This window comes from Haliotis rubra, unplaced genomic scaffold (assembly GCF_003918875.1).
Source record: "Haliotis rubra isolate DU_JTF1 unplaced genomic scaffold, ASM391887v1 Scf1630, whole genome shotgun sequence".
NCBI classification, from domain to species: Eukaryota; Metazoa; Mollusca; class Gastropoda; order Lepetellida; family Haliotidae; genus Haliotis; species Haliotis rubra.
The window spans coordinates 112,831-138,596 of NW_025765593.1; the positions used below are offsets into that span (position 1 = coordinate 112,831).

Here is a 25,766-nt window from a genome sequence, read left to right on the forward strand (position 1 = left end):
GGGGCTCAAACTCTGGTTCAATGTCCCATAGGTCAACTATGAGAATAAAAGCTGAATGGCCAAATTGCAACTTTTCAGTAGTTCATTATGCATTTATAGAAACGACAACCCTATTGCACTATTGTATATGAGATACACAGTTTACAGTAAACGTTTTGTGGCGTTTATCTTACAATACATCTCTTCTGTCATATACAATGGTGAAATAATATCGCACCAATGTAGAAGGAAGTACATTATGGATTAAACATGACCAGTACTTTACTAGATATTTTTTTACCTAATTATGATACATTTCCAGCAGGTAAGTTAACAAGTTAAATTGATTTAATAAACCACTCGGCCTGAGGACAATCGTGACTATGCTAATCTTTTTGTCATCGAGCGATCTTCACATACCAGTTCGAGGAACTTTCTTTTTGCAAACTCCATTGTACATCAGGATAACTGAGCAGCCAGTTGCTTGTATCCCAGTGGGCCGCATATGATGAAGTAGATACTTGGTATGTGTTATCTCGTGAACATCTCTGTTAAGACATTCATCAATACATTTAACCTCTCACATAGAAGACCACAAGTGTAGCGACTTTGCATCACACAAGGAATATGTTACTTATATGGCTGAGGATATTATTTCATGAGCGTGAGGGACACGCAATTGTATTTCAAAGCGATCGAGGAATATATACAAACACTGACTCAAGTATCGTAAAATCGTGAGGATACACGTTATGAAATCTTCATGAGCGACACTGTTCGTCGGTGCGCTTCGCAAACATTGTTTGATAAACACATTCTGACGGAGTAGGAATTGTTGTTATGAATATGTAAATGATTTTCTTTTTTTGTTTACTGTCGAGATATGTCGACTTCCATACTGAATGCCTTGTTGATTAGCTAACCCGGCGACATAGACTGTGACGGCGTTGTGACGTGCATGTTGCGAAACGTATGCACAAAATATCCAGGTAAACGGCTAATATGTGCAAGGCTATACCTTGATCACATGCACAACACCCTACTAAATCCAGTTACGTAATATCTCACTCACCGTCTGGTTTACTGCACTTCGGAGAGCACCATTCACTAAAATCAAATTTCGTCGAAAACTCAATTAACTCACAACTAAGAGCATAAATTGACTTTCTAGTAGATTTTAGTTCACATTAGTTCAGTAAGCCTAATAAGAATCCTGCGGTTTTATAATTTTTAAAGTGTATCAAAATAAACAACAGAGCTTCTGAAACTAATATTTCTAATTATAAAACATTCGTTCGTTCAATAGTGTTTTGTGCTGAGAAGCCATGTCTTTTATCATTTCCCATAGAAACTGTCAGACTTGCAGAATTATAGAATTACGTGTTAAATTTTTATCATGTCGGACAATTTGAAACTAGTCCTTATCATACGGTTAAGGTTAAAACATTTGAGTTGCAAAATCTGAAATCATATATTTCAGAATCATTATAATCATAAAGTATATGCAACATTTTAATGCAATTTTTCGTCATCCATGACAACTACAACAAATACCAGAATCACTGCATCCTAGGCCATCTCTGACAATGACATCTGTGATGTCAACATTGGGCCTGATGATCGTCACACCGTCAGAGGACACCGTCACGTCTCCGCCGCCATCGGTAGCAGCCACGACAGTCACAAAATACTTCTGAAATTAGACAGAGGCGCCACTTGATTGTACATATACAATCCTGTAAACAACAGAACAAATTCATAGTTTGCAAGTGTTTCAATCAACATCAGTTTACCAACCGTTTTCCAATGCAGGCTCAAACCAGTGAAAGAATGTAAGGTTGCACTTCCAACATAGACATGCGCCTGGATATCTGTTGTAAATGGCTGAGACCCAATTCCAACCGTGTACGTAATGGCAGTTATTCCATTGTCAAATCCATACCATCTCGCTGTTAATGTTCGTGTTGATATTTGGTAGTCTGTGTCATCAGTACGCTGAAAGTATACAGACATATTTATGTCTTCCATGGTCATCACACATGCTACAGGGACGATGTGTTTGTCGAGTATATAAAACAAACATTAATAATGTTGGGCCATTTTCGAAATTAGCTTTGACTGACCTGACCTGGTTAGAACACCACGAACGCATAGTAAGTGAGTGAGTGAGTATAGTTTTACGCCACACTTAGCAACATCCCAGCTATATGGCGGCGGTCTGTAAATAATCGAGTCTGGACCAGACAATACAACATACATGGATGAATAGATGAACGTTCAGTATTTCTGTGTACTGACACTATTTCGTGGTCACTCTTCAGCTTGAGTGAGTGAGTTTTGTTTTACGCCGCACTCTGCAATATTCCAGCTATATGGCGGCGGTCTGTAAATAATCGAGTCCCGACCAGACAATCCGGTGATCAACAGCATGAGCATCGATCTACGCAATTGGGAATCGATGACATGTGTCAACCAAGACAGCGAGCCTGACCACCCGATCCCGTTTGTCGCCTTTTATGACAAGCATGGGTTACTGAAGGCTCATTCTAACCCGGACCTTCACGGGTACGAACGCATAGTATCACCCATAGGAGAATATTGTAGTACATGAGTTCATGAGGTAATGAATGATCTACAAACATATAGATATAAATAATGCAAACAGAAAATAATGGAAAGAAAACATTTGTTGTATAAATAGCAGAAGATTCAAAAGCAAAATGTATCCAGTTGAACATGGCAAGGGTTGTACTTATGGGATACAAGAACTAAAATAATGATCTCAAAATATTCAAAGGCTATATCCCTTTCTTTACACGTCAGCATAACACTATCTTTATTACCAGAAACTCACGAAACAATAACAGGTTGTATAAGCAATGAAGTGGCCTACTAATCACGACATTTATGACAATACGTCTCGAAGACTATAGTTACTGACTTAATACGTGATGACAGAACTATCCACTATCGATAAAAAGAAAGCTGAAGAGTGTTTGAAATATTATTAACGTGATCGAATCATGCATATCATGTAAAATACAGATTATATAAATCACTAGCATAAAATTGTGTGAACCTGTTTGTTTCGTGATATGATATTCAACCACACATTCGCGTTCGTTTGCCGAATACGTGATAAATAACATTAAAGATACACATACCGGTATTGTGAACAAGGATTCTTCTCCAGCTGGAATAACGTCTTCTACTACACCACGTAACGGCGGCATGACGGTATGGACGTAGGGTTCAGACACTGCCACTGTAGACAGTCCAACTATGTTGGTGACTCTGACTGACACAAAGTAGGTGTGGCTGTGATGGAGGTCCCAGTGGACGTCTGTGAGGGCGACAGCTGTACACGTGGGTGGCGACGTCAGTGTACAACCTCCTCCTGACTGCAGCGTCGTGAAGGGGATTATTGTCGACTTGCCGTCCTTAGTTCCTGACGAACATAATGTAAGTGCAATGGCAGTTTCATAGGCGTTTGAAATAAGATGAAGGATATTAGAGCGATAACGACTGCACATACCTACTGCAGCTTCATATTTTAGATACCCAGTGTCTGTGAATGCTGTCTCTGGCCAACGTGCAATCAAATAGTTGTGTCTCAGCGTCACTGTCACTGATCCAGTAAATGCAGGGTATCGTGTATACACGGTGACAGGTCCAACAACCTTTAATGAAAACAGTTACATCTGGTCATTTCGTTCAAATACGTGTGTTTACGCAAAGAGTCATCAGTCCAAAGAAATTGATGCATATATTCTTCATAAACATACAACATGAAACATAAGTGATTCTCTTGTGTGCCCTTACTCTGACAGTTGAGATGCCAGCTTTGTTGATGGCCTTGATGGCGATGTAGAACTGTTGTCCCTCACTGAGACGAGGATGGTAGCCCTGATATTGAGGATGATGATGAGTGGATGTGTAGGGCAGGATATCTGGAGCTGCTTCACCAGAAGGATCTGACATCAGCCCCAGCTCGTAGTCATAGATACCACTCTCAGAGTCACTGCCAGTCCAGTTTACGAAGAGCTGGGAAACAATCAAACACTTTACTGAAAGCAGTGTACAGTTTATAAATAGACGACACATGATCAAAAACTGAACTGAGATACGGATAAAAACGTTGTTACTGTACACAAATAATCAAATACTGATATGATAAGCTGGAGAAAACATTGTTAAGTTTCACAAATAATGAGTATTAAAATATACACAAAGGGTGTGCATGCTGGTACTTCATTGCGATCTTCATTACATAAGGTACTCACATGGTGTTCCCTGTAGACATAGAGTAAGTTGGTGAAGCTGACAGGTAATGCTAGTAAAGATTCACACTCAGGATTGATCCCAAGTTGCATCCCACTTCCATTGTTGTATCGATGTATTGGAAACAGGGACATTCTCTGGTCATCTACTGGCGTGGCCTTGGAACTGGAGACAGTTACATGATGTATCTGTGTGATGGCTAACTGTATACTGTATACTGGAGTATTGTAAACGATATTAATGTTGCTTGTGAGTTACTGATTACTTATAATGAGGAAACTGTTTAACGATAAATAGGTTTAGAGTTATCCTCGTTACCAAATGACTATTTAATTACAGATAGGTGGCATCGAATTTGATGTTGAATTTGATGAGACAAACTTGAACTGGTTGTGGGCATGAGATCAAAGTCGGCTAATCATGACGTCGACGATCACATCGTGAAATTGCGTTCATATCGGGGGAAAGTAGGATTCTTTTATAAGAACATGTGCATAGCCTTGAGTTCAGATGTAAAATCAAAACTCAAATCATTCAGGATAAATTGTCGTTTCAAGAATTAGAAAGACGACAATGTTCCTTCTTCCAAATAAGACAATGTAAATTACCGATGACAACAGCCCCGAACATAAATCCAGAATAATGTCAGAAAATATTCAATCAGACACAATGCTAATTTTTAATATGGTCCAACAGTCACCTGTTGCATATCCAGTTGTTATCCTCCTGGTATCAGCATGATGTTTATTGGTAATTCTTCAGGCAAAATTACAATTACGTTTTTAAACCTCCAACCGGATTTCATCTATCGTGGTATTATGTGAAAATGAGAAATAAAATTAAGTACTTTCAATGATACTGGAAGTATGACCATCACACACGACAGTCACGTATCACAGAATTAGAAGAAAAATACAAAAAAACCGCATACACTTTTCACTAAACTGTTGTACCTGCAACTGCCATCTGGATTGACCACCAGGGTACGTCTCCTGTGGGCGTCGATGAACCACACAACTTTATCTGATGACTTGACCAGCCCCTCCATCACCCTAGAGTCTCTCACTGCCACCTCACTGACACTGGGTGGTGTTGTGTCTACAGTCACTCCGTCAGAACACACGGGGTCAGATGCTCCCAGTGCTCGGTTGAAGGCCACCACTGTCACGTGAAACTTGCCGACAGAGGGCGCTGTCCAGGAGGCGGATGTGGAATAGGTTTCCGTGACCTACATGTGATGAGTGAATGATCCGAAATATTTAGACAGATTTGTGTGATTTTTACAAGAGAAAAACAACAACATCATTTCATCTTATCTCCAGTACAGAAACACACACACACACGCACGCATGCACGCCCCACCCATGCACGCACACATGGTACTTCCATATTATCTACATTCACCACATTTTCTAATTCATCGATCACATGATTGTCTGGTTTGTTTTCAGGTAGTCGTCGCATGGCAGGGGTACTGCGAAAATACTTCCAGTTTTAGGCAACTGTTGTGAATGGAGTATGATACTTGTAGGGCAGGAGATGCTTAGCCTTTTGGCATGAACATGGTGTCATCACTGGTTTTCAGTGATCCATTCACATGACTCACGCAGCCAGTTTTCCCCTTTACAGCAAACAGAATTGGTTTCAAGGATAGTCAAAACTGTGTATTCTTTAACGCTGACGTTCTATATTTACCTCAAATGAAGATTTATTAACTCCAAATTCATTTGCTGAGAGACATTGAGGCCCAAATTTATATTGGTAAAATTTGACTCCGCTCTCTTTGTCAAAAAATCCGTCCCATTGGCTGGAGAGTTGGAGATGCTGCTGGTAGTCCACTTCCGGGTTCCCTATCTGACCATCCTTAACAACGCCAGGATGAGGGGGGCTTGTATCAACTGTAACCTGGACAAGGTCGTGGAACAGCATGTTAGGAAATAGATCATGTGTATATTGATCAAAAGGAAATCATATATACTTGTATTGAACGCATAGAAGCGATTTCCATCAATCATACGAAAGTTTCACTTACTTTAAACTCCATCTTTGTTTTAAGCTTGGCACGGTTTGTCACATTGACCTCTAGGTAGTAGTCAGAGTCGTGTGATCCCCTGCTTTTGTTGCTGAATATTCCACCATGTGGGAGACTACTGTCTACTACGATGGGCTTTACTTGGAAGTGACGATGGTAGCAAACTTTGGCTGGCGTGCAGTAACAGTTAGCTCCCCTTGGGGCATCAGTGTAGGCTCTCTTGCAGTTAGCAATACTCTGTGTTATTTACATACCAGATATTTTTAACAATACAGTTAGCTTTTGAGACATATGGTCATTAATATTATTGATGGTGTCTGACCAACCTCCATTGTCAAATATGTGATAAAGTGTGTTTAACAAGAGAAGTAATGGAGTAAAGCGCATGTTCCATTACCGCAAGAAGTACAACTATGGCATACATAGGTGTGTACTGAAAACTACTTACACTTGTGTCCCCTTGAGCCGTGATATGCTGAACTCCATGCACGATATCTAAACCCCGGTATTTATCTACAATACGCCATGACACCGTCTCCAAGCCACTGTGCTCATCGTATGCAATCCACTCCATTCTGAAATTGCATAACAAAGTTTGACAATTCATCACATCAGACCGTTGTCTCGGAGATTTTACCGTGATCAAGGTAGTCCACTGTTTTGAGTAGTACACTGGTAAAGTTGGACGAAGGGCAAAATACAGGTCATGTCCCCGATATAAGTCTCAAATGTTTGTGAAAGGGAATCTAAAAACGAACCAAAAATAATATTATTTCTGTATAATTATCTATTAATGAACACCATAAGTAAACAAAAGACGCGTCATTTCGGAAGTACTTAGGTAAAGTTGGACGAAGGGAAAAATACATCTCATGACATGTTTACTTAGTCAAAATATTTATTTATCCAAATTCTTAAAGTGAATCTAGAAATGAACTAACAATAATGCTGCTGAATTATAATAATTAATTAATTAGCGCCATATTAAAACAAGGACTTGCGTCATTTCGGAAAACTCCTCAGCTCCATGTACACTGATGTTGAGTCGGTCTCCCCTGGTCAGCCAAAGGTTCTCTATGACTGGGGGTGATGTGTCGATGTGGACTGTCACATGTTCTTCAAGGAATTCGCGTCTGATGTCATAGGCTCGTATCCAGAAGCGTACAGTGTCCCCGTCCACTAGTGAGGGTGTTATGGTCTGTGATTGACTCAGAGCTTGACTGGTGAACAGGCTATCAGCTGGTGGACTGGTGATGGACGATCCTCCTTGGTGGTCAACTTTGTATGACGACAAGAATTGTGTTACACCTGTTGAACATACATGACCATACTCAGTTATCAGAAGAGGGAGATGCTTGGGATTTCAGCGGTAAAAGTTAACAAACAAAACGATTATGAATGCTTCTATATGGCCATTATTAGTTGATTCGTTGAATAAGTGTGTATACACCAATGATGGATTGTTGTTATCTTGTGATAAATGCGTCATTATATATGAGATTCCAGAACATGTGTACGTTCTATATAAACAAGCCTGCAAATTGTGCCAACCTTGAACATTGTTGATGGCAGCCACACTTCTGTCACCCTCCTTATCATCATAGCCCGAGCTGATGTAACCCAGAGAAGCTACGCCAAGGAGCCACTTGTTGTTGAGATGGACTGTGTTGATGTATCTGTTGGTCCAGTCTACTGTCACTGATGATGATGTAGATTGCCACTTTGATGTTGCTGATGATGCTGTTGTCACACGGAGAGATGTATTTGCTCGTGTTGTTACAGTTGAAGTACCATCATATATCAATATTCTTCTTGTACTTCTGTGATTACCTCCCTTGTCATAGGCAGTTAGGACGACAGAATACACGCCCGCCGTAGTCAGTGTGAAGCTGTTGGACGTCTGAAACATGTACATATGGAAACAATACATACATCTGTAAACTGAACACGTGACCACACACCGTGACAGATCGATTGTCAATGGAATTAATGTCCTTGTCAGTTCAAGTGTCATGTTCATGTCAGTTCAGATTTGTTTAGCTGGATCAAGTACTTATTTTTACTACTTATTTGTGAAGGTAACACACACGTGCGTAAGCACATGTATACACACACACACGCGCGCGCATGCATTCACATAGCGCTTTCTATATTCACGAGACTGCAAATAATCAACCATGATTTGTATTCATGTAAATATTGGAACCACAATTCCTCACATTTGAGCTTGTCAACGTTGTAGTCTTAACACGACGTTTATCCCTGAGTACACCCCCCAACAGCGTGGAGTTCATACACGTCCTTGACAAAGTAGTCGACTCCTGCATCAGTATCTGACCAGCCACTCCAGCGGAAGTTCACTGTGGGCTGAAACAAGTAACAGATTCATTCTTCCTGTATACAATTAACATCGGGTGTGAAAGTGAAATATAACTATGGTCACATACTTACAGTCTTGATAACATCGGGAACAGTCAGCATGCTGCCAACACAGGCAGTGGTACCAGTACAGTGATAGGGATCCACCAGGTCTATGGACATAGTAAAGGTGTGGGTCTGTGTGGCACCGTTGTAGTAGTAGGTCACTAGTGTGTTACTCTCCTTGTCCCGAACCTCCACATACCCTCCATTACTTGTTGAATAAGTGAATTCCATACTGAAAACAATCATGTCAAAATATATACAGAATTCTACAAATGGTGAAAATTATATCAATTGAGAAACAGTTGCACTGTAGTTCATCAACGTTCTGTTGACTAACTTACACTGTACACAGTAGTGGCCACTTAACTTGTCAACATAGCGAGTGTACATATGATCATATTGATAGTAGACTTATATACACAATTATTCGTTTCATTATTCAACATTCAAAATAACGCACGGTGTCTGTATCGTAGCTAGCCCCTCCCCACCACTCACACATCTCTGTGTTGGAAGGGCAGAGGTAGTACAGACGTCCCTTGTGGGTTTCCTTCACATGTGTACAGGTCTGTGTCCGGGCTGGTTCGGCTGGCTCCTCCACAGTTATAGACCTTAGTGGAGACAACACCTGCACCTTGGTACAACAACACAGTCAGCTGAGTGAATAATGTTTTCAGATAATGATGAAACAACAAAACTCGAGTTGATCAGTTAGGTGATTCAGGTTATGTTCTCGCCGACACATCATTTTATCGCTGTTTGATGATGATACATAAACGCATGCTCGTGATATAGTCGGAATTGAACAGTGGACTTGAATGTGGAAAGGGTACTTGATTATGAATTCACCACCGTATATACCGTTGTAAAGCCAGATAAACTGTACAATATAATACCTGACACGTTAGGTATACGTTCCAACTTCGAACGTATGCAGCAAAATGTCACATTATTCATACTGTGCCCTCTGATATTCGACATACCTCTCTTTAGTTTGAATGTAGAAGAACCACTGACAATTCCCACACGGAAGTCTTCAATGAAGGCATGTCTGGACGGAGGTACCATTTTGTATTCTCCCGTAAACTTGTAGTACATTCTGGATGGAGAGTTGATGTTTGACCAGCTGGTGGACTGAGATGGACCACTGTTGATGTCGGGAGGTGCCTCTGCCGTGTCACCGTTGCTGGTGGTCAGTCTAAGGCGGTTGAAGTGTATTGTGGGCTTCGTTGTTACTGTAACATACTTGTATTGTATAAACAAAAAACGAATGTACAAAATATACGAACAAATACGATAAACGACAGTACAAAAGATTTACAATTTCGTTGACATTTCCAGTTCAAACGTTTCTATTCATACGGTGTCCATTTCGCTAAAGGGAACTACTTAAATATGGAAAATCAACGCCAGTGAAAGGCCAATGCCGATCATCCATAGAAACAGATTCAAAGAATCCTGAAGCAACATATAGCGCTGAAAAGTATATAACGAATGAATCACCGAAAGTCAATGATGGCACAAGGTCTTCGAGAAAAAAAGGTAAGCACGCCTGGCGCTACTGGCAGCACCTGTCATTTACACCTTGCAAACGAAAAAGAAGCTTTAAGTGCTTGTTGTTTGCTACTTGTATTCCCAGGAAGCGTCAACTCACTTGTCTGACAATGTTTCCCTGTGAAGCCACTGGAGCAGGCACAGTTACTGGCGTACTCGTTCCTGCAGGTTCCGGGATAACACCGGGTGCTGTCACTCCGCCAGGAACACGCCTCTGTAGACACAAATGTGGGATCTGGCTTCACAGCATGGTCAGTTAAGTATCTAAATCTGTATTGTTCGTTGACGGCAAGGCATATTCTTACTTCGACAGGGGCGGTGGGGTAGCCTAGTGGTTAAAGCGTTGGCTCGTCACACCGAAGACCCGGGTTCGAATCCCCACATGGGTGCAATGTTTAAAGCCCATTTCTGGTGTCCCCCGCCGTGATGTTGCTAGAATATTGCTAATAGCGGCGTAAAACCAAACTCAGTCAGTCTTACTTCGACATGATCATTTGTTGTAATAAGAAACAATATACGTAAAACCGATGTCCACTTCCTGGCTTTTGACTAAAAACGATTTTGTTTTATTTGACATATCCAGAGATAGAGTCGAAGGATACCATACAAATAGATATCAATAAAACCCATTTCAGTAATAAAAGACCAGGGAATAGAAGAAATAATATGTTTAGATTGAAAATTCTGAGGGTTTGCTTGTATGTTGTTTTGTTCATAACTCGATGAACTGTGATAATATCAGTAGGAACCTAACAACATGCATTTGTGTAAGTGGGGGATATATTGTTGAGTCGTTATTCACCAATTGCAACTCACGTATGCAAGATCTGTTATCAGAAGACGCCACATACGCCATGTGTCCTGCCTGGCCCAGCACGACCCCATCACAGCGACTACACACCTGGTTGCTGCTGCTGGTGCATGTCTCCAGGTCACAGTTACTGATGGCGCTGCACACTGGCAATGGTAATATGTGACAACGTGAATTTTGAGCTGGGAACGCAGATAACGCAGAAATATATTATGGTCACAAAAGCTTTTACAAGTGAGCCAGCTGTGGTCAACACCTCATTTCCAGTCATGCAAGCTTAATTTTAGGAAAAAAGATACAAATGGCGTTTACGATTTTAGTACAAACCACGAGTATGGCGCTGATAGCACAAGAAACAAAATCGGGGATTCAAACCCGCATGTGTAGGTTTATAGCATACCAAAGGGAAGTAACGCCGCGACACGAATGGCGGCACATACACGTCCCCGACATGAATGAATCGACTGAGCCTTAATGCACGTACTTCTGCAGCGTTCATTGCTGGGGTAAAAGCCTTCATTACAGTTGGCACAGATCCTAGGGGAGGTACAGCTGCCCCCACTCTTGTACTGTGTCCTGCCGTTACTGTAGACGATGTGAGATGTCCTGTATTCGATGTTGCAAGCAGCGGACTGTATCTGATTGTCACATACAGCTGCAATGTTTAGATGGTGTTTCATTGTTACAGTATGTGACTGAAACCATCAATGTCAAATCATGAGAAATCCGAGGTATCTTGTATTATTTGCCTAGATGGGATTAAAAGAAAGAACGCATGTTTGCATGCATTAGTGAGCCTTACAAAAACATGTTTGTGTATGACAATCAACAGTTCTACCAGAATACATTCCACGACCCGTCCAACCTTATGTTATACATATCAAGGTATACAGATGATCAGATCATTATGACAACAATTTTAGTGAGACCAGACGTTGCTCAGTCCAAGTAGCACAATTCACTTACGATGTGGGCAGCCTTTGCTATCTGTTGATCTGTACCCTGATTTGCATCTGTAATTTGTGACCGGCCTCTTCCTGGTAGTAGAAAACGTGTTCTCCTACGATGCCTTTAATATTGTCAACACAGGAATGTGCAACTTCGTAACAATATTTATATCATGTATCCTTTAATATTCGGACATAGTGCGGGCATCGATTACGATTGGTCACTACAGATCAGAAAGAGGATTTCCGTTTGTCATATAGGTCAACGGTGATGCCCTGACCTTCAGAAAATGTGATCAGAACATAACTAAATCATCGTTCAAAAGCCATTAACAGGGAGACTGGTCAAATCAGGAAGATGTATGTATTCAAAAAAGAACATTATGAATGATAACCAATGTTTTTAAGTACAGATGTTTTTACCTGTATCTTGTGCACCGGCCCCACTTCCAAAACCCACACTTCGTTGTGTAACCTGATGACCTGTAAGTTGTATACGCCTCTACGTTTACACTGAAAGGAAAGTAAGACTTGGAGATTGCATTTTTTCTTCACCCCACACATGCATTCAAACGAGTTGCATCTTTACTGAGAAATGCCTACAACTATCCATGCATGTGAACAACATCCAATGACTGGGGACTCATTTCTAGTGTCTTATTTACGAACAAGTACGAAAGTGAACACCCCTCTTAGAATTGGAAATATATACCACCGTGAACTTGTCACAGTGGAATACTGTTTCCTCTCTGTAATTCCTTTTATAGCCCAAATTATGCAAAACCCAGAACCCGTTTAATCCATGGAAGGGGAATTCGGATATTTGTCGTTTGGGGTGACAATTTTGCCTTCCCGTTTTTACTTCAATTTATGATTCTGTTTGTCCAAAAAAGTATTAAGATCTACAAAGCTTCTGGGTTGAGTTTACCTGCCCATTAATATAAACCTTTCAACAAAAAAGAAACACACAAGCCAAAAAAGTTGAACATAGGTATTGTTGTCATTGTCAGCATTAATTCAGTTCACGCCCTGCACATTCCAACAGGCAGCTGTGAACTGTGGCACACCTCTCGTTGTTTTCACACAAGTGCCAATGTGAAATATATTATACCTAACCCACAATTAGAATAGCTCGGAGACTGTTTTCATCAGCTAAAGCATCACCACCTCACCCCACCCCACCTCACCCCACTCTACTCCATGTACTGATCATCCCGGGCACATACCATAACGGATTTATTATTCAAAGCCCGACCACACTTAAACCATTTGTGAAGTCAGATGGCATATATTTACGGGATTTTGTACCTTAAATATAATCACTAATCATCATAAGGTATGGTGACATATCTGTTTTCGAGGAGATTTAGCTCGAGAGTGTCATCTTAAATTTCTACACACACAGTCAATGGTGTACTTCAGTTTGATACTAAAACCAGTATGTTTCTTATCAGATTACAAAATATATCAGCCATAATGCTATGATAGCCTGATAGGTCCAATATCTTTATTAAATGTTCACAAACAGGTAATTGAAAAGACATTACCTGTAATGTTCTTTTCCAAGAGCCGCCATTTGCAATAAGAATGAGTTTCCCGACGATACAAGGTATTGTCATGTTACACTATTTTGAGGTAATGTCAGTTGTCCTTACTTTAATGGCGTGTTACGTCTTGTTACCTGAGATGCAAACGGCTTTATATAATCTAAGTCAATGCGTGTGAACATATTGAACATATCTTATGACCACTCACGCACGGGCAGTGTTATATTCGATGGGCTTTCTGAACATAAAATAAAAATCTAACAAATCTCCATCATGTAACATGTCTGACCAATTAGAATGACTGACTTCGAAGAATTGATTTCCCAATTAAAATGATATGTTATCCTTGGTATTGCTGGACACGTGTTTTCTCGTCAAAATCTGTAAAGATACTACCCTTTCGGAACAAACAGTATCATTTCGAGAATTCATATTATTGTTACAGAGGACTGTAGAAGTAAACCAATTAACATTTTATTCACAGCAACAAAAAAAACAGTACAAGGTTACATTCCAGTAATGTAGAGTCAGAAAGTCTGGAAAACAAGTATTGTACATGAAACCCTTGAGCTGATGAAATAATGGACCACTTGTGTAGAAAATAGACACATTTTAGTTACACAAATACTTTCCAAGTAGTGCAGTCTGCATTAGAGTTAAAAGCAGATATTTTAAATGATACAATACTGGAAAACATGGAGGAAAGTGCAGCGTGTTTAAGGTGTTTAAGACCACCATTAGCTAAATCTCGAAAAATTTCTATGATTTCAAACCAGATCATACAGACCGTTCCCATGTCAAGCTTAATATACTCTCCCAAAAAAGAAACGCATATAGGAATTTCAACTGTATTTTTATGTTTATTTTTAAACATCTTGTAGGCTGTATGAGTAAATGAAATATAGCGAAATTGCACACTGGGAAGGCAGACCTATCCGTCTTTGGCACCAACTCGAGGAAAGTCAGTTTGAGTGTCACATGGAGACGTGTGGTGGCGCTGAAGTCAATACCTCGTGTGACCACCGTGGGCATCCAGAACCGCACGGCATCGCCTTGGCATCGAACGAATAAGTCTCAGAATCACGTGTTGCCCAATCGCAGCCTACTCTGCCTGTAGTGCCTGTGCGAGTTGCTGAAGTGTCTGGGGCTGAGGGTGACGGCGTCGCACCCGTCTGTCCAGGGCATCACACAGATGTCCGATCAGGTATAAGTCGGGTGATCTTGAGGGCCATGGGAGCACATTGATGTTGTGGTTTTGGAGGAGGTTTCTAGTGTGACGTGCTGTGTGGGGCCTGGCATTGTCCTGTTGAAACAACTCCCTCGGGCGATCAATGATTGGAAGGAGGTGTGGGCGTAGGATTTCGTCACAGTACCGTTGAGCTGTCAGGTTGCCCTGGATCATCACCAAATCACTTCTCCTACGACAGGTGATCGCTCCCCACATCATAACACTTTCCCGGCCGAATCTGTCCACCTGGAGAACGCAAGCGTCGGCGAAACGTTCAAGTCGACGTCTGTACACCCGCATTCTTCAATCGCGTCGTTCCAATAGAAATCGTGATTCATCACTGAACCAGATTCTACGCCAATTCGGTTGGTTCCAGGCCTGAACGTTGGTGCACCATTGAACTCGATGTCGACGATGTTGTTGACCAAGCACAGGGCCAAAATAAGTCTTCTGACACGTAAACCAGCCTGTTCCTGACGGTCTGTGCAGAAAGCCTCCTCAATCCGGGTATTTGTCGAGCGGTACTGGTCGCCGTAGCTGTTCGATGACGCAGGTGATGTACCCGGATGTAGCGATCCTGCGCCGTAGTGGTCGCTCGAGGTGCTTTGGTGAACATTCATGCGTCGGGAAACTGCACGTTGAGACTGGCCAGCTTCAAGCAAACCAATGGCGATATGACTGTTGGCTTCACTTAGACGTGGCATTTTACGTTCGTCAACAATATTCCAAATACAGTGAATAATCGACAGACAGCGATCAACCTTTTATACCCATCATTGAGACTATCTGATCCCCAACTTTCACGTGCATTACATGTGAATTGTGTATTCTGTGACACTACACGCCGAAATTGAAAATCATGCTGTTAAATACGGGTATTTTACGGATGGTGCGTTTTGTTGTGATGTTTCAAAACATAAACACCATAGGACTCATAAACAGAGCAAAACCTTTTGTAAAATGAATCACGTTTTAATTCATTGCTACATGAAATTGCTATTTTCATGATGCGTTTCTTTTTTTGGGAAAGTATATATTAGTCAATTAGCATGTAGCTCAATAAGATAACTTTGCTCATAACAATCACATAATGAGTAAATATCAATAATAAAGGGCCTTTTTTCAGCTGACTAAAGATCAGTATATCTCACTGTCAACAGGTGCATGTTTACAGTACACAGAAAAATCAAACTAAGTATAGCAATATTAAAGAATAATCTTTAATTTTTGAAACCTATATCAAATTTGTTTGATTTTTTCAGATAAATACCCAGTGGATATATTTCGACCGGCTAAGTGATAAAACAGAAATATTGTCTTACCCATTCGCTTCCAATCCTGAGCTGAGATTCCACGTAGCAAGTGTACAGACCCAGAACACCATATAGTATTGTACAGACACCATACTTCCTTTCTGTCGATGTTCACTGAAGGATGACGAGAACGTATTACTGCATTCCTACCCTCACATGACAGAAATTGTAAAATACATATTGCCAAACACTACAAGGAGGGTGCTTATTGAAGTGTAGTGATCCCAATGGGAGCCTTAGAATTTTGTTGCAATTTGAGTTGGACAATTATACGTATTAAAACATCCCTGGGTTATCATATGACTTTTATCCCCTTCCCACTTTCAAGCAGTGGGAGCCATAGACGACCCTATACGACTGAAGTAAGCTTGGGGAATGCTGTTCATTGTGTGAACCAACGCTTCTCTAAAGTCAGCTAACGTCAATGGCTGATTCCGGGCTCCATTTCACGCCATGCGTGCTCGATAAGGGACAGGTCCAGACAAACTGCTGGACAAGGGAGTACCGGAGTGGTCGGGCATTATCTTTCTGAAACGTGAATTTACGTCTCTGACGTTGAATGAACGGCTGCACATGAGGTCCAATGATCTCATCTCTGTATCGCAGACCTGTCAGATTGCCATTGACAATGACAAGATGTATCCGATCATGAGATGTGATGTTCCCCCATACCATCACGCAATCGCCACCAAACCGAACAGCGTTGAACAATGCACGCATCAGCATACCGTTTACCTCGTCGTCTGTACATCCTTGCCCTGCCATCTGAGCTGACATGAGATCATGTTTCGATTGACACCAAAATGTATGGCCACTTCATGTTGGGCCATTCTGGTCTCCAGCATACCCAAGGCCCGGAGACGCTGATTTTCTGTAAGCCGTGTCATGACGTTCGCGCAGTTTCGGTTGAAATTAACAACATTCAGAGGCTAGAGAATAATCAACCGTTCCTCAAGTTTCAATATCAGGTGTGTGAACTTCAGGTGCCAGAAAGTGAGTAAGTTCATTGTGCACAAAGTGCACGTGTCACGACCGATACGCGACATCAGAATTCATGTTATGTTATGTTGTGTTGTGTTGTGTTGTGTTGTGTTATCCGTTCGTCCGTACGTCCGTCAGACTTTGTCCGAAGCATATCTCCTAAACTGTTCGTGATAGCTTAAACCAAACTAGGTACACATGTCAACCATGATCCCTAGATGTGTCTTTTGGGCGTTAGACCCAGATGCAAATTTTAATTTTGTATTACATGACTTAGGCTGTGGTAATGAGGATGTCATCTTGTTGCATTTCCATGGCAACAAGTTAGGCTTCAACTGAATTTGGTGGTAGTGCTCTTTTATGGAGCAGATCTTAAAAACATTTCAATACTCTCTTTCCACGTTGCGGTATAAACTTCCACTTAGCTGTTATTGTATACACCGTTAGTATACTTTCTGAAAACAGTGTTAGAACATAATTAAGTTTTTTGATTTGATGAGAAGCCAACTGTATTTCTGTAATAAACAGCCAACAACTTAAAAATGTATGCAATACATTGAAAGTGTAACACAATACATTCTGACAAATAGGAGAATGTCTTGGTGTTCATTCAAAACCTTTAGACAAAGGTGTAACTTCCTAAGTTTATTTCGTCTGAAATATATATTACTTGTGAAATGTCATGCTAAGTGCTGAATAACAAAAGGAGGTTACGTTAGGAGACAAAGCCATGTGGAACGTCAGCCTGCCAATCACTCAGGGTAAACTCCGGACACTTAGGGTATAAACATGTGATGGTCGTCACACCAAGATTAACCGCAAAACACGAAACATATGTTACATGAATGCATCATGTAAACCACATTACTAACTACATGTACATACCCGCAATATCGCTGGAATACTGCTGAGTGCGGTGTAAAACTAAAGTCAATAACAACATGTACATACACAAACAAAGTCGAGTTTTGAACTTATACTGAAACTATTTTAATAATTCGGATTGGAAATTCTTAGGCAAATTTAGCTGTCGTCATTGGTGGGACAAGCATGTGAAGCTTCATTGATAAAATATTGGTCGTGCGGTTTCCGACGAAAAGACGTTTAAAGACGCCGGACGCAAGTAAGACATTACTTTCAGTGAAAACAAAACAACATATTTTGCATACGTGCAAGGAGCGCCTTTTTAAAATAAAGCCTGGGAAAGGAGGTCACCTTTGTATGCACCAACTTTCTTAAAGCCCATTCCTGCTTATATATTTGGTCATAATGTCACTTTAGCGTTATTTTATGAAGATTTTAAATGATTCTCGTTGGTTCTGCAACGTACACCTGTAACGTGCAGATACACATATCCACAGATAAGGATATATATACATGAATGTATGATATACTTACGATCTTGCTTTTGATATATATCCAAATATTGTCGGGAACAAGACAAAATATATCACAACTGTTTCCTGTGCCTCTGCTACGATAGTGTTGCATTTACGGCTACCCCGCCCTGGGTATAACGGGTCTTACTGTCGATGGGGTGGATACTGGTGCAAGTATGCTGTACCAGGAAGTTATGAAATATGCATGACAAACGACGGTGTAAACAGGAAACTCATGACAGCATCCTTTGATCTAAATTTGGCAACAACGAATAATGTGTTGCGAAGGAGAAGAAACCTGACACTCCTTGTAAAAGATTCTTTTCCCGATGAAACGCTATTTCAGCCCATCTTCATTTACATCATCTGCGTGATCATGATCGACAGTCAAGAACAAGGTCCAGTAATCGAATATGATCCATCTTGGTTCGCCGTCGACCTGGGACAATTGGAATCTGATGTCAACCTTTTCTCGGACCCATACTAACCCAAATGTACCGCCAAAAAACAGGAGGATGGTCCCTGAGTTGCATAAATTCCTGTTAAACTGACCAGAAGTGTGTATATACTCTCCCAAAATAGAAAGGCATACGTGATATTGATATGATATAATAAATTTCAAATATTTTTCAAACTTAATGTTTGATTGTTATATGTTCGTCATCATAATGTTAGTTTGTGTAGTACGAACGAAATGCACAGTGCGAAAAAGCATCTTCGGAAACTTAAATGCACGTTTACGTTCGTAAGTGTCAACTTGCATGAAAATGTCATGTAGAAAAGGTGCAGTTCTGAGGAATCGTACGCGTGAGCAAGAAAAATGCCTATATAGGGTGGTTTTGCTTTTAGACGGTTATTGTCATTTTTTAGCAATATGAAAAAATATAGTTAACATTGCCATTGGACGTTCGGAGGCACTTCACCAGAGTGCCAGTATCTTCAGAATGAGAACATTACCATGCTTGAATGGCCTTTGAAATAGCCCGACCTCAGCCCCATCGAGCATTTGTGGATGACCTCGGCCGACGCCTACGTGAACGCCAACCATCACCCAGACGTTAGATCAACTGTTGCAGGCACTGCAAGAGGAATGGGCCAGAATTCAACAAGGTCGGTGCAGAGCAGTTTTGGGGGCTCATGGATACAACAGATACTGAAGAGAACGCCCAACTGGGAAGGGATGCTGCAAATGATCCAGAGTTACATGTGTCATCTCGCTTTAAAGGTAGCAGATTAAAATCGTGAAAATACACCTATCCGTTTCTTTTTGGGGAGAGTGAAAAATTATTTTCATTTGACAACAGAGAAACGTACATACTGTTCGTAGTATCAAAACATAATCGTCCGCTTACGAAGATCCAGATTAGAATTGATCTTCGGCAACCCTTCCTTGTCGTAAGAGGCGACTGAAAGGATTGTGTGGTCAGGCTCACTGACTAGATAAACACATGTCATCGTATCCCAGTTGCGTAGATCGATGCTCATGATGTTGATCACTGGATTGTCTATTTACAGACCGCCGCCATATAGCTGGAATATTGCTGAGTGCGGCGTTAAACAACAACCAACCAACAAACGGATATGTCAGCGAGTGTAGCATAGTGTTGACTTCATTATCCACGCTGACGTCACAGGTGGACGTTTGGACAGTCACTTAATGAAGCCAGCATTTCTGCTCGTGGTTTTCATGGGTTTCAGTTTGCTGGATTTCATAGTTTCAAGAAACGTTTAGTGAACTTAAATAAATTGTTTTTTATGCCTCAGCTTTAGAGTTTAATTAGTTGGAAAACTGTCGATAAAGTTCAGCCATGTGGCTTGTATTTAACAATTTTGCACTACATCCTCCCTTGTAAGCATCTAAAGGGACGGTGTAAATGCAGCTAGGGTCCATGCAGGAAGCAAATCTACTGTAAGTCCCCATGACCTACAGTATGGTGACCTAGCTTCAGATGCTGGCGACCATTAGCCCGTTTCATATGGTATTGTTCTCTATAGTGATAATGATATCGAACAGTGATATCCAAGTTGTTTTACTGTTCTTTGTCGACAGACTTTATCATGTACTTACCTTTTATTAACATATGATCTATTATAATCAGGAAAAGGCTGATATATTGCCGATGTGACTTTAATTTTTTACCTCACTTCTCTCCTATAAAGGAAAAAAACTTTATTGTCATGGCTTCCTGTGTGTCTTTCAATGGATTGTTGTAATATACTGCATATGACAGCCAACAATGGCGTAACCATGCCACTGTATAATTATGGAGAACGCCTAACGACAACCTCCATCTGCCGAACGTCGTCAACACACTGGGCCGGGTCAAGCTGGCTCGTTTAGCAACTATTAGCAATTGTGCAATGTCACAGGGGAGTCTTCGAGAATTCGTTTAATATCGTGTACAAGGAAGTTTACAGAAATGTCTTAAGGGATGAAATACATGCTTGGCTGGTTTCGTGAACATGCTCAGATCAATATCTAACAGGGGCACTTTAACTGCTGTTTACGAAAAAAGACTACATGGGCATATTTCAAATATTTTTAAAGTAGGATGAAGTAGGTGCCTACAGGAAGTGACATGTTACATGTCCATATCGACGTCACTGCACGGTACACAGGCAGTGCTCCTCAACAACGCCCACTAACAGAGAAGGTGAAACAACCTGACTCGATCTTTCCCTGACATTGCATACAGTGCAGTTGCATAATATGTTCTGAAACGAAAAGTTGAATTGCATTATATGCATGATTCACTAAATCTGTTAAAAGCATTATCTGAAGGTCCGGGTAGTGTATTGAAAATGCAATCGTCTTTTTCCTGGGGAGTGACATGCACTCTATTGGCATATCGTAACGAATTAGTCATCGTTTGACACTGAATCTAGATAAAAACCTCCTTTGTCCTTCTTGTCAAAAACGATTTCAAATAGATAATTTGAATGCTCACGTTAGCAATGCAGGAGCATGGAGAGATTTTCATGCACGCTGACATTCCAAGGTATATTTTGACATGTGTACAAGGACGACAATTGTTTTAAATACACTTTATGGACACATTGTGTTAATAGTTTTGAAACATACTGATAGTTGTATTACCAATAGTGATGACTATAGTTGTAAAATGAGGTATGGGAAGTATTTCGGTGTGTCGAAAAGGGAAATTATTTCTGTGGGACTGTACTTTCTCGATTTCTCGGGTATATTATGTCTCCTATGTAAGTATACATGGTTGAGCGATCATGCATATACATCCATTAATAAAACACTCTCACACATAAATCGACAGTATGTAAATAGCATCCGATGATCAAACAGAAGTATACACTTACATAAATATAGTGTTCTATTTATGTGAGTGAGTGAGTGAGTTAAGATTTAATGTCACATCGGAAGTATTTCAGCCATATCGTGACCAAGAAAGTTGTGCATATATAAATGAATCAAAATAAAGTTAGCAAATATTTTACCTGTCTGCAAAGGACAGTAAAACAACTAGATTATCACAGAAATAAATTTAAAACTAGTTATTAAATCTAAAATACTTTAACTATAAATGACAATATAAAAACAGGCTATAGATCGCCAGCAACTGAAGGGAGATCACCATACTAAGGACCATGGGGACTTACAGTACATTTGCTTCCTGCATGGACCCTAGCTGCATTTACACCATCCCTTCAGCTATTGGCAGTTTTAGATAATCTAGCCATAAATTAAAATAACATATATGCTACGATTAAAAATAGTGGTAGGTTTAAATTAACTTTGAACTATTTTGGGATCTATTTATGTATTAAACAGCCATTTGTAAACAGAATTGACACGTCGAGTTAACGACGAAAACACCCACACAAAAAATCACTTGTACACAAACACAAGCACATTTAAAACATTTTCATGCCTTCAACAAGACGACAGTTTTTAATGTAATTTCTTTTGAATTCCGTATCACTAAAAGCATGCAAGATGCACAAGCAGATTTAATCTTATTTTATTTCAGGATACATATTATAGCTGAAAGACCCTTCTTTCAAGATTATAATATGCACTTCTCAAATCAATAGAATTGTTTTAATGCCGGTGTTAATTATGAATTATGTTAAAATGGTCAAAATTCTGTACATCATGAAGAAGGAAAGTGACCCAATATTTAACTTGTGAGCAAACCCTGCTCAATACCCATGCATGTATCATGTCTCTTCATATGGCCTCACTCTCACGGCACTTCGTAACCTCAACAAACATGTAATATATCTTAAAGTTTAGACAGGAAATTCAGTAAAACAATGTTCCAATCATATATGTATGAGTGTGCATTTAACATCTTGACTGTAGTTTGATATGTCTTACACGAATCGTAGCAAGTGAAAACATTCCCTGTATATATCGATATGAAAACGGTCGATCTCGCTTGTCTGGAACTATATACCCTAGTCCGATAAAAGCAATTTGAGCTTGTATTATACTTAAATCAGATTTCTTAAGGGTCAAAACAGTCTTAAATACACACGAACAATGCCTTCTTGTAGTTGGTTCAAGGTATGTTTGCAGTCATTCTGTGGTTGTTTTAGCAACAGAAACTAGATATATAACCTCTCGTGTTGTCCATGGTCGTTGTATAGAACTGCAAATCTCTTTAATCGATTCACGAGTACAGTTTCTTTCATGCTGAAACCTCTGTGCTTCGGGTATACTTGAGCATGAATCCGAAAGCCATTAGTTGCAAGCGGCAGATCAGTTCAAACATCCTGGTAGGGATCAATTAATGGTCAATACAAATACTGCCTCCATCTCGCTCATCTTGGTGTTTATATCTTGTGTATGTTCTCACGTATAGACAAGTCAGCAACAATGGTGTGATATGTAAGATGGAAACAGTGTTACTTGCTTCAATACTGGTCATATTCCACTTTACAGGTAAGATGTGTAAAATGTATATTTAGGAGATAATCCTATTGTGTTTACATTTTGGAAGTGATTATAGTTGGTTGAACGCTGCTAAATGAACGCGTTAGCAACGTTTGGTTGAACGCTATGTTTTATCAACGTTCAAAATGTAATCAACTTTCAAAATGTAAACATATAGGATTATCTCCATTCTACCATGACATATGCACCATGAATAAAACGCGTTTTAAATATGCACTCATTACCTTTGCGTAGTGTTGTTTACTTTTGTAAGGGTTAATGAGTGCAAAATATTCCTACGCGCAGTGAACCGGCTCTCAGAAGTGGTTATTGAAATTTTTCACTCTATTTTTTTAGTAACAGCCAATCAAAAACGAACATACTTAAATGTCATGGTAGAATTACATTTAACCTACCGTTGTATACGAGGTCTGGTGATCATGGTGTTTTACAAAGGCTACTAAATGACAGTTACTGGGGGTGTTAAAGTTATTGTAACTGACTCGCGAAGACGGACACGCTTCGCTGTTTGTATAACGATTATATGACTCCTCCAAAATTGAAGTTGGTAGATCATGCAAGTATATATGACCCAGAATACGACCCTCTGTTGTCCATGAAGGCTGAAGCTGAAGTACTACCCCCAGAGGCGTGGAACTCATAGGAACAGAAATCCCTAGTTCTCACTTGTGAAAACGTTCAGCGGCGTCAGTATTCTATATTATCCTAAGTTCAACAAACAAACTATTCTAGCACTTTTTTTTGTTTTCATGACAGATGTGTATTGCGTGGAATGTCGAGAAACCTCCTTACTTCTGGCTCACGGTCCTTCTCGTGCCTGTACGGATGTTGTGGGGAAATATACCAGCGATACTGCTGTCCAAGTGACGAGGAGTAAGTCGCTTTATGGCCATGCAAACGTCATGTAGAGTTACGGATTTTTATCTTGATCAATGTAACCTAATCGCTGATGGTCACGTTGATGCAGTCGCTGTGCAGAGTTACGTCTATCTTACGTGTTCTGGAATGAAACGATCGCGGCTTCAAATTTAGAATTCAGACTGATTCTATTTTTGTCGACATGATACACAAGCCCTGGGGATGGTTGTAGCCCATTAGACATACGCCCATTTCTCATACGGCCACTAGTCCGGAACGAACCGGATTAATCAAAACAAACAAAGGGCATGCTCCCTACCATATAATAGACTCGCCCGCTGTTCTTGTGTGAGAGCCAACTGCTTGTCAAACATAAATTAATACGTCTACTCTGCATACCGATTGTTTTGAATACGTTCTTAGAAAAGCGATTCGAATTAAACTATTATGCCAATTTAAGGAAATACTCAATTTGTTAAAACTTAGTGTCTCTGGAGTTCCTGGACGCTGCTAGATATTTGTATCCACCAGACATCTAAACTGACTCTGTATGTGAAAAGTACAGAAAGTCATGAAAGTCGTAATTAACGCCAGAATTGTTTTATTACTTCGGGTTTTATTCTCAAATTCAACTGATATCACATACAACTTAAACACTGTTCAAGTCAGGGTAAACCACTATTTATGCATGTAATATGTAATAACTGCAGAAAACCACTAATCATAAAGGAGAGATGGTATATATACATCTGATCGTGACCGTATGCACAATCAAATTGTAGCCGTCATAAGTTTCTGATGTCCTGTGCTACTGTTAAGTAAAATATGTTTTACGTAAAATGAATTTCCACTATGTCTTGATGTCGGAATATCGCAAAGCGATATAAGCGCTACATCTATCGTACGCTTATGTTAAAGTATGGGAATGTCACCTTGTCGAACGGGGCCCAGCACTGGTTGCATGTCGTAAAATGAACTGTAAAGGATCAGATGATGTGGTTCTGTAGGTAATGTGACGGTATTCATATTGCAATGGTTTGCTCAAGTATTTACAAGCGACGGTGATGTCACTGGAACGTGGTTACATGACTGGTATACATCATTGTTACAATTCTGTTCTTTCCACATGCATAAACATTCATTCTGGAGACAATTTTACTTATCAAATGTTTTCTGTGGAAGGGCGTTCCCATCGAGGTTGTCAAGGCAGGATTGGAGTGGGCGCCGTCCTTGTTCTAATTATCATAGTAATTTTGTCGTCTTTATGTGTAAGAAGAAGACGTCACACACACGGGCATTGGTCGTTCCTCAGAATGTGAACTTGAGAACCCCAACGATTCCGCCGCCAGGTAGGTGAAGTCCTGTAAATTCAATTCAATGTGAAGTGTGTAACCTTTCTGTTCCATGTCTCACTATTGGCCTGGTATATACCTATCTCTTGATGTTATGGTGTGCAATTTTACTCAACACCTTTCCATTGAATGGTGTGTATCTGACTGTCA

General features: G+C 40.3%; 3 protein-coding genes across 4 annotated transcripts; all 3 read right to left on the reverse strand.

The window, feature by feature from the left end:
• Positions 1–17: 17 nt before the first annotated feature.
• Positions 18–4,197, reverse strand: LOC124271772. Of its 2 annotated transcripts, XM_046706933.1 has the most exons (8): positions 3,802–4,197; positions 3,515–3,659; positions 3,144–3,427; positions 1,777–1,974; positions 1,534–1,672; positions 1,052–1,086; positions 400–527; positions 18–36 (listed from the first exon to the last, which is right to left on the reverse strand). In XM_046706933.1, the coding sequence occupies exons 1-8, from the start codon at positions 4,081–4,083 to the stop codon at positions 33–35; spliced, it is 1,215 nt and encodes a 404-aa protein (XP_046562889.1). In that variant the 5' UTR covers positions 4,084–4,197; the 3' UTR covers positions 18–32. The 2 variants fall into 2 exon arrangements, with proteins under 2 accessions (XP_046562889.1, XP_046562888.1); XM_046706932.1 differs by lacking the exon at positions 18–36 and having other exon boundaries at positions 281–527.
• On the reverse strand, positions 4,173–6,624 carry LOC124271769. Its single transcript, XM_046706929.1, has 5 exons — positions 6,619–6,624; positions 6,293–6,529; positions 5,956–6,165; positions 5,214–5,488; positions 4,173–4,425 (listed from the first exon to the last, which is right to left on the reverse strand). The coding sequence occupies exons 1-5, from the start codon at positions 6,622–6,624 to the stop codon at positions 4,173–4,175; spliced, it is 981 nt and encodes a 326-aa protein (XP_046562885.1).
• On the reverse strand, positions 6,614–18,659 carry LOC124271770. The gene is made up of 14 exons (XM_046706930.1): positions 18,496–18,659; positions 16,126–16,230; positions 12,452–12,541; positions 12,048–12,118; positions 11,566–11,736; positions 11,087–11,227; positions 10,371–10,484; positions 9,700–9,951; positions 9,215–9,350; positions 8,744–8,948; positions 8,573–8,659; positions 7,844–8,192; positions 7,294–7,600; positions 6,614–6,867 (listed from the first exon to the last, which is right to left on the reverse strand). Exons 2-14 carry the CDS (start codon positions 16,206–16,208, stop codon positions 6,627–6,629), a joined length of 2,247 nt encoding a protein of 748 aa, XP_046562886.1. The 5' UTR covers positions 16,209–16,230; positions 18,496–18,659; the 3' UTR covers positions 6,614–6,626.
• Positions 18,660–25,766: the final 7,107 nt, after the last annotated feature.